Below are 9,801 nucleotides of genomic sequence, written 5' to 3'. Positions count from 1 at the left end.
CAGGCTCTGCTCCGGGCAGCAGCGCGCAAAGTTCCCCCAGGAGGGCAGCCTTCCGGGTTCCTCTCCCGCCTCCCGGAGCGGGGTATGAAAGGATGCCCTGATGGAGCGCAGCGGCGGGCTCCAGCTGCCCCTCTGCGGCCGGCGGCTCCCGCCTCGCCAAGCAGGCAGCAGCGTCGCGGGGAGCCGATGGGGCGCCGTAGAGAGACCGCGAAGCAAACACCGCTTGGCGCCCTGAGGCGGGCGGCGCGCGCCGCTTGCGCCGAGTGAGAGGCGAGGCGATGTTCAGCAGCACCAGGCCGGCGGCGGCTCCCTAGGCTGGGCTGAGCAGCGCTGGGAGCTCTGAGGGGGCCTCTCTCGGCCGCCTGGGCAGCTCCTCCCGGGGAGCTTCGCGGGCCCCGCCGGCTTGCTGGGCGGCGAGGCGGCAGCGGAGGGATGGGCTGCGCTCCCAGCATCCACGTCTCGCAGAGCGGCGTGATTTACTGCCGGGACTCGGACGAGTCCAACTCCCCGCATCAGACCACCACCATCTCGCAGGGCACCGCCGCCACCTTGCACGGCCTCTTCGTCAAGACCGACGCGGCCGACTCCATCCCGTCGGTCCTCGCCTACCAGAGCCGGCAGCAGCCGCCGCCGCCGCCGCCAAACTGCCCGGCCCACAGGCGCAGGAAGCCCGCCGGCCGAGAAGGCAGGAGCGGGGTGCACCACTGCTGTGGCGTCGAGGCGGAGACTCAGACCAGCCAGACCGACGTCAAGGTAAAGGAGGCGAGGGGCGGGTTGGTGCCAGCACCGCGCAGGACAGCCTTGGGGGCCGAGAAGGTGGGAGACTCAGCTGGGGTGGGGGGGCATGAGGTGAAGAAAAGGGTGGGTGGGTGTCCCGTTGCCTCACCAGGGGTCAAGGCGACCGCTTGAAGGAACTACACTAAGCAGGCTTGGACGAATATCGACATTTTTAAAATCCACCCCAGTGGGGCCCACTGGAAGGCAGAAACTTTTGACTGGCAAATCTTTTTCCCGTGGGACACCCTCAATACATGTTGGCTATTAATTTGACGTGGCCTTGGGCTATGGGAGGTGTCCCACTGGGGTGTGGGTGTGTGCTTTTGAAACTTTAGCCTGTGCCAAGTTTACCACCTTACTCCTTTTCTGACCGACTGCCTGACTCCTAAAGGCAGTGGCGTAGCGTGGGGGGTGCCAGGGGTGCCGGCCGCACCGGGCGCAACATCTGGGGGGGCGCGAGTCCAGAGGGCCCAGCCGCGTCGTGCCCTCGGCCCGCCCCTATTGTCAGAGCGGCCGGCCAGCCTCCGCCTGCTCCTACCTTGCCCACCCGAGGACTGCGGCAGCGCCCGCCCCCGTGGCCACCTACCCCGCCCCGCCTCGCCCATTGGCTCGCCTCCCTCGGCCCCGCCTCTCTCCGATGGCCGCTGGGGGTGTCCTGCTCGGCGCCGGCACCTTTTTTCAGGAGGTAGGGAGGCTGGACGGGGAGGTGGGGTTGGAAGCGGGCAGAGAAGGAGGGGAGCTCGTAGCCAAAAGGGCTGCGCCGGCCGGCAAAGGGCCGGGGAAAGTTTGGAGAGGAGAAACGCACCGTCATGATTTCCCGGTGGAAGCGGCAAGATTAGGGATGGCGAAGCGTAATTACGCACGAATTTCGCTGGGTGAGAGCTTCGGGGATCGATCGGCGGAAATGGGAATCAATTGGAATATGAGAAAGAGAGAGAGAGAGAGGGACCATCATTCATAGGCATAGATTTGTAGGGTTAGGGGGCGCAAATCCACGGGTTAGGGGGCGCAAATTACTTGCCTTGCCCCGGGTGCTGACAACCCACGCTACGCCACTGCCTAAAGGGCAACTTGGGGTGGGTGACTGCCCCCCAAAAAGGGACTTTTAGATGGGTGTCTCTTTACTTGTTTCCCAGGAGATGAGCAACATGAGCCACAAAGAGAGGAGGGGTAAGGAAATGGCAGCATCAAGTGCGCTCTATGTTTTTGTCTCCTACATGGTGCTGTTTTCACTGGCAGTGGCAAAAAGCCTCTCCTGCTCTGAACGGAAGAGAAGGGAGCATGGTGCTGAAAAGCTGCAGCTTGTGCTGGGCAGAGATGCTGCTGCGGATGCACATGGGATGCAGCTGAAAGGAGCTGTTGCCATGGCACCCCAGTGACTCACTCCTGCTACAGGTCCCTCCCATTCTGGCCAAGTTCTGGTACATGCACATAGGTGACCACACTCACGTACAGTATTGGCAAGCAGCTACAATGCTGAAGCTCAGGGTCAAAGTTACATCACATCCCGAAGGCTTCTGTGCATTTAGCTTTTGTCAGGCCGTTTGCCTTACTCATGAAAAGTGTGCCTGCATTTATTCAAATATAGTATTCTAAGATGTGGCAGCAGAAAGATGGGTTAATGCAAAGATGTATTCCGAAAGGACAAAAGCATGAATTAATTTAAATGTGACAGTTTCCAGAATGGTAGCCATGTTAATTTGTCTGTTGCAGTAAAAACAAGCCATGGGACCTTAAATGATCAACAGATTTATTATGAACTACAACTGATGGAGTGGACTATAGGTTATAAATGCTTATGCCGTAATAAATGTTAGTCTTTACGGTAAGATGCTGCAAGACCTTGTAATATGAGTGGGAGATGAAGGGTGTGGAATACTGTGTGTCTATCCACCCTGCCCCACAGCTTTTTAATATTCTGGATAAACAATGTGTCAAACTTAGACTGTTTCTGGGAACCTGATTGATTGTTGTTTACAGTAATGGGCGACTAGGCTGTTAGCAGCCAGAAGTATTCTGAGTTCCTGGGACTGGGAGTCCATAGAATTTAGCAAGATCAAACATATACACAGCCAGGGTGGTGTAATGATTGGGGCATTCAACTTATAACAGGGAGACCAGAGTCATATCCGTGTTTGCAGTGAAGTCCAGTAGGCAAACTTGGAGCTAGTTATCATCTCTCACCCCAATGTACTACATAGAATTCTGTAGATAAAATGGGATAAATGCATGTTACCCTGAACTCTTTGGAGGAAAGATGGGATACAATGGTGAGGAATAAATAAGGCAGGAACCAGTCACAATGGGTAAGGGATATTGAGTTTCTAGCTACAGTATCTCAGATTCATGAAATCAAGGCTAACATCAACATTTAAAAACAGATGTCAGAATTAGAAGGGGGGGGGGAGGATAGGAAAGAGGTAGAGACTAATGGCCAGAATGAAAGATCAGCACCAACTAGACAGTGTCCTGGTTCACATGCAATGCTACATTAAACCATGAATATGTGTGAGTGAGCAAACATGGGTTCCTGGACAAAAGATCATAGCTGCAGTCAAAACCTGGGGCTTAGTCAGACATAATACTAAGCCAAATCATGGCTTAGCTTTCAATAGGGCAGCAGCAGCAGCACGACCAGAGGAGGTGTGCAGTCTCCAGGCACCTGCATGTTTGCTCATCCACGCTAAGGACACAAACTGGGCCAGTGTGTAGAAGACAGTACTGAGGTCTGGAGGAAGGACTAGAGAAACAGAATGAGGCAAGGACCAGGAACAGAGTTGTAGGGTAGATAAAGCTACAGTCATTAGCTTAGGGTGAGGGATTACATACTGTTCAAACAGTGACGCTGTTCAGCTTTCTCAGTGGAACCACAATACAGTCTGAAATACCATTCCTGGTACCTGTGAATTAAGACCTCAGAATTAACAGCAGTATAACAGATGGTAAACCTATTGCCCTGCAGTGTTCCCATCATTCTGGACCATTTCCAATACTGGCTGGAAGACCATTGCCATTAACGTCTGGAAGAGCACGGGTCCTCACCCTGGCTGCATACAGTCAGTCTAAGTCGATTATGCTTGGCAAAGAGCAAGTTAAAGATCCGGCTATGACAGCTAGAAAAGGGATGGGGAACCTCAACTAGCCCAGGTGTTTTTGGACTCCAGCTCACATCAGTCCCAGCAAGCATGGCCAATAGTCAGGGATGATGGGATATTCCAACAACATCTTGAAGTGCTGCATGTTCCCCAACCCTGTTCTGGACTCATGAAAATAACACATTCAGAATGCCTTCAGATTAAATGGGAATATTTGGGTCTCTGTATGTATTTGGAGACACGGCGTTTCCCCTACTGTGTAGGTAAGTGAGTGCAAAGGGCCGTCCAGTACTCCGGTCACAGAGAGCATGCTGGCAGGAAAACATTGTAGTTGGGGATGCAACTGGCCAGTGACTTAATCTGGATCACATTTTGTAAATATGGAAACTGATAGAAATAAACATAAACACATGAAAAACTCATGCTGTCAACTTGCAACCAGTTTGGTCTTGGTTGGACATTGTAATTTGCATTTGTTGCTACCACTTTCTGCAAACATTTGAGGGAAGGAGTTTGTAAATTGCTTAAAGGTAAAGGGACCCCTGACAATTAAGTCCAGTTGTGAACGACTGGGGTTGCGTCGCTCATCTCGCTTTAAAGGCCGAGGGAGCTGATGTTTGTCCTCAGTTTTTCCGGGTCATGCGGCCAGCATGACTAAGCTGCTTCTGGCGAAACCAGAGCAGCGCATGGAAACGTCGTTTACCTTCCCGCCGGAGCAGTACCTGTTTATCTACTTGCACTTTGACGTGCTTTTGAACTGCTAGGTTGGCAGGAGCTGGGACCGAACAACGGGAGCTCACCCCATCACGGGGATTTGAACCGCCAACTTTTTGATTGGCAAGCCCAAGCGGCACAGTGGTTTAACCCACAGCACCACCCGCGTCTTAACACCACATTTAAAAGGAATGGTAAAGAACAGGAAGAGTCTTCAGTGACACCATTCTCCTCTTACCTCCAATTCATGAAGAGAGAAAAATGTGCCACTCTGCCAGGAATTTCACTGGGTGGTTTATCCTTCGGTGGGATAGGCAGGCTTACAGCTGCCATAGGCGCCGACTCCATGGGGCTTGAGGGGGCCCGAGCCCCCTCAAAAATTCGTTTGGGGGGGCTCCGCCCCCCCAATAATCTCCGGCGCCCCTCCAGCAGAGCGCCATCGCCGCCCCTCCCCCAGCCCAAAATGCACAGGGGGGGCGGGCTGCATGCCTCCTGCCCTCCCTCCCGAGCAAAAGCTCCACCCAATTTCCTTTGGAGCTGATTAATAGGCGCAGCACGCTCTCCCCTATTCGCTCACGAGGAGGCGGCGCCACTTTATTTGCATATTCATGAGCTTATTTATTATTCATGAGCTTTCCCGGGCCCCCCCAATATTTTTTATAAGTCCGCGTCGCTGACAGCTGCAATGCCATCTGGCTCTCATGCTGCAAGTAAATCATAACTACCTGGACAAATAGTCCCATTCGGGTACAATCTTATAAATCACAGTGGTGTGTCAGCAACCTTAGCAGCATATATACATTATGGTGATTTGTTTTTCCTGTTCAGCTAAAGTTTAATTACAGCCCCATCTTTTATAGTCAGGGCAGATTAAAGCAGGTATGTTGAATGGGTTTTGAACTCAGAAGTGAAAGTAAGTTCTTAATTATGCCAATTTGCTTTGCAGATAGCTTAGAAGGCTTTGTGTAGGATTTCTATAAATAGGGGTGCTAGTTAAATGATGAGGTGCTGGCAGCAGTTATTATCATTATGAACCAGTTATATAACTCTATTATAACTTTTTTAGTATTCTTGAGAAGTAGAAAGATGTGTTCACCTCTCTCTTCTTTTATAATAAAGTGTGAAAATTCACCAAGCAATATTATAACATAGGAAGAGCTAGAAGGAATAAATAACAACACCTATTTGCCATGCTGTGCTACAACAGGGACAGCACAGAACTGAGAGATTTCTGGATTAAGAAGGCTACCTTAAATGCTTCATAATGCTGGTTTATATTCCAGACTTTGGAAATCTAAAAATATATCAAGTCTAGCTTTTCTTAATGATGATGAGGACCAGAAACCTATTTTCAAGAGATAGATGAAAATAATTAATAAATTCTTTAGCAACTTGAAGCTGTTGGCTCAGTACACTGCAGAATGCAAGGTCATGTAGTGTGTAAGGCAACATTTTAGGGCACAGAAACCCAGTGCAAGGGTGAGTGTTGAAAAATGTGAAGTTTGGTACATTATTAACAGGTTGTACTTCAAATAGTTATTTTAGTTCTGAACATTGTTTAGCTAATGAGTGCATTTGTACTGCAGAAATAGTTATCAATATTTCATTCCTTAAATATCAGTCCATTTTGTAGTTTCCTGATACAATGCAAAAAATTTTTTTATAGGAAATAGTAGCATATATAAATACTACCAGTTACTACATCAGTCCAATGAAAGTACTATAGGATTTCCATATGAATGAAAACAAGTTGCGTTGTAAGGGCACAAACTAGCCAATAAGCACTATGAAAGTTTTATTATTATTATTAGGAAATATTTCTTGGCTTCCTGAAAACTGGCTCTGTGTGGCACATCCAATTATAAAAGGTCTTTAAAAACAAATAGCACATGGTCTGTGCTGCAGTGAGCTTTGATAAAGCAATTAAAAATTAACAGGACTAGAAAAGACAAATATTCTTTCAGTAGGAATTCTACCCAGGCAAGGATTTCATCAAAGAGATGGTATAAAATGAATCAAGAAACAGAATTATACAACTGTAGAGTTGGAAGGGATTTTTGAGCGTCATCTAGTCCAACCCTTGAGAAATGTGTTTTTCTCTTCCTGCTGGCTAATTGTATTCTACCCACACAACACATAGGTAGTGAGTGCTGCTTGCAATTGGCTGAACTCTTCAGATGTTAGAATGGAGCTGGGGTGAAGGCAGTGGGCTCATGGTACCACTGGCATTGGTTTGGGTCTTCTGCTGTCACAGTGAGATAAGCAACACAGAGTAGCAGAATATCTTAGAATTTTAAGACTAAGGACTTGTCCACAATACTTTTTGTTCTATGCCTAGAAATCATGGGTCCAGGTGGCTTTCTGCTTGACCCACGCTTTCTAGGCATGGGTCCACGTGGGTTTGCCTTTGCCCCAACACTTTCCCCGCGAAAAACCCCTCTAGCGCCAAGTCAGAACAAATGTCAATCTGCAGAAAAGCTGATTGCCATTTGTTCTGATCCAGCACTAAAGACTGGGCTTCCCCGGGAGAAAGTGGCGGGGCAAATGGAGGTATGGATAATCCCTAAGATTAATGTGTGAGTTTTGTTAAATTAACCATATAAATAGTACCTATAGGCTGATGGCTTTAGAAAGATACACTGATAATGCAAATTGATCAGATGAACTTGGGCCAGTTGTACTCTCTTAGTCTCATCTACTTTCAGAGTAGTTGTAAATTTAAAGTAAAGCAACCCACAGTGTGGCTAGGGTGTTGGACTTGGGAAACCACAGATCAATTTCCAATTTGACTATGAAGCCTACTGGAAAACCTTGGAGGCAGTCATGCACTCCTAACCTGTGTCACCCTACCAGCTCAGAGAGTTGTTATGAAGATACATATGTATTATTTGCCCTATAATATAAACTGGTAGATGATACCATATGCCTTGGGGTTTGATTGATTTTTTAAAAAATACAATTATAGATCAAAGCAATTATTGGAAAGAATGCCATGCAATGCAAAAAGAAAAAGGAACTTATGAACACATTTGGTGGGGTTGTTCCTAAATTAAATTTTAAGATTAAGATGATGAGCATGATAAGGACAAATGTGAAATTTGCTTTTTTTGTTTCCCCTCTTCATTTTATTTAGATTCATTATCAGTTATGAACAGTGATCAGATTTGGGCTCTTATGCATTTAGATTTGATGAGTAATTATTAATGGATTAAATCTCTCTCTCTGTGGAGAAATTAGTTTTTAAAAATATATATAATGGCCTCTTGTTTCAGCCAAGATAGTAGCCAGATTCTGTCCAGAATTTTTGCCCATTCCTAAGCTAGAAAAAACAAATCTCAATCACACGAGCACTTTTTCGCTGTGAGATGTCGAGACACTATTATGATAATGCACTTCTAGTAAGTTTTACCTCCTGTTTAATAATTAGCCCTTAATGCAAGGCTCTGTGCTCTTTCTTCTGTCATTTCATGCCAGATGTAGAAAAGGAGCACATCAATTCCATTAAAGCTGTCTTACAGATATTAGCTTGCTATTTTAGGGTTTTGCCTTAAATTGCTAGCAATTTAGTGTCAATGTTCCTTGCCTGCTCTAAATTCCTTTTCATTTTAGACAGGGTTTTAAAATGTGGGTGGGTGGGTTGATGCATCCTTGAGCAGAGGGGAGGATGAGCACACCATGGAATAAAAAGAAAGAAAAATTGGAGAATAAAATATTCATAAAATAGTGGGGGATAGGTACAGGGGCTTGCTTCTCTTTTGCACTTTTTAAAGAAGCAGAACTGGCTTAGTAAAATCTCCACGGCCTGGTTTGATGTTAGTAATGTGTAGAAGCTTATTTTATTTCACAAAATTTATGTGCCACTTGATTGTAATAAAACCTATAAGTTGTTGGCATCTGTCTGTCTCGGGGCACAATGAAGGAGTGTGTCTTTGGGGGAGAGTTACAGCTGCAGAGTTACAGTGCCTGCTGTGTCTGTAGAGACGGATACAGGAGAGACATGTTTTGTTGCAGCTGGGGCAGATAAGGGTGTCCGGTTGTGCTGCTGCAGATGTACCATTTGTTTTCTCTGTGCTCCTCCCCTTGGTCATTCCTCCTCTGGTCACTGACGTAGATACATGATCTGGCTGTTTGTCTCCAGGCACTGAGGTCGTCTGCAGGGGGTCCCCAGATGGTGGGGTTGATGTTTCCAGCCTTCATTTCTTGTCATATCTTTGTAACGCTGAGCTGGTCTGCCAATGGGCCTGGTGCCCGAACGCAGTTCCCCGTACAGCACATCCTTGGGGATCCTGCCATTCCTCCATTTTATAGACATGACGAAGTCAGCATAGACATCCCTGAGACAGGAGTGCAAACATGCAGGAAATGTAGGATTGGGAAAGCACATCTTTGTTTGAGACTCCATCCTGCCATGTGATGCAAACCTATAAATGTTTTACCAAAACAACAACAACCCAGCATTACATTTATTAAGAAAAGGCTGTTGAAACAGGTACCGTATTTTTCGCTCTATAAGACGCACCAGACTACAAGACGCACCTAGTTTTTGGAGGAGGAAAGCAAGAAAAAAAATATTCTGAATCTCAGAAGCCAGAACAGCAAAAGGTATCGCTGCGCAGTGAAAGCAGCAATCCCTCTTGCTGTTCTGGCTTCTGTGATAGCTGTGCAGCCTGTATTCGCTCCATAAGACGCACACACATTTCCCCTTACTTTTTAGGAGGGAAAAAGTGAGTCTTATAGAGCAAAAAATACGGTATTTAAAAACATTCAAAAGATAATTGAAAGCAGCACTAAGCTAAAGAGTGATTAAAACATGTATATGGTATCTGAAGAAGTGTGCATGCACACAAAAGCTCATACCAATAATAGACTTAGTTGGTCTCTAAGGTGCTACTGGAAGGAATTTTTTTATTTTGTTTTGACTATGGCAGACTAACACGGCTACCTACCTGTAACAAAAACATGTATAACGTTCTACATATCTGGATAGGCTTGCCTAAACAAAAGTGCTAAAAAGAGTACAGTAAAGGTGCCTGCCTGATGTCTATAGGCAAGGAGTTCCAAAGTGTGGATACTGCCGCACGAAAATATCAATTTCTTACAGGTGCAGAGTGAATATGATGTGGTACCTGTAACAGTGCCAGTTCTGCAGTTCAAAGTGGTTCAGTGGGGACATATGAGGTCAGGCAATCCTGCAAGTAACAATTTGTCCATGTAG

At 46.9% G+C, this 9,801-nt stretch overlaps 1 protein-coding gene across 1 annotated transcript in view; it reads left to right on the top strand.

The window, feature by feature from the left end:
* The first annotated feature begins 373 nt into the window (after positions 1–373).
* The window catches only part of PDE8B (phosphodiesterase 8B), a 43,199-nt gene continuing 33,771 nt past the window's right edge, over positions 374–9,801 (top strand). Inside the window, exon 1 of the mRNA XM_053407728.1 lies at positions 374–753. Coding sequence (XP_053263703.1) covers positions 433–753 — 321 coding nt within the window. The 5' untranslated portion in view covers positions 374–432. The remainder of the gene's footprint in view (positions 754–9,801) is intronic.

Source organism: Podarcis raffonei, chromosome 11, assembly GCF_027172205.1.
Source record: "Podarcis raffonei isolate rPodRaf1 chromosome 11, rPodRaf1.pri, whole genome shotgun sequence".
Classification (NCBI taxonomy): Eukaryota; Metazoa; Chordata; class Lepidosauria; order Squamata; family Lacertidae; genus Podarcis; species Podarcis raffonei.
Note: the sequence above shows the minus strand (reverse complement) of the source record. Positions and strands in the feature narration are given on the sequence as shown.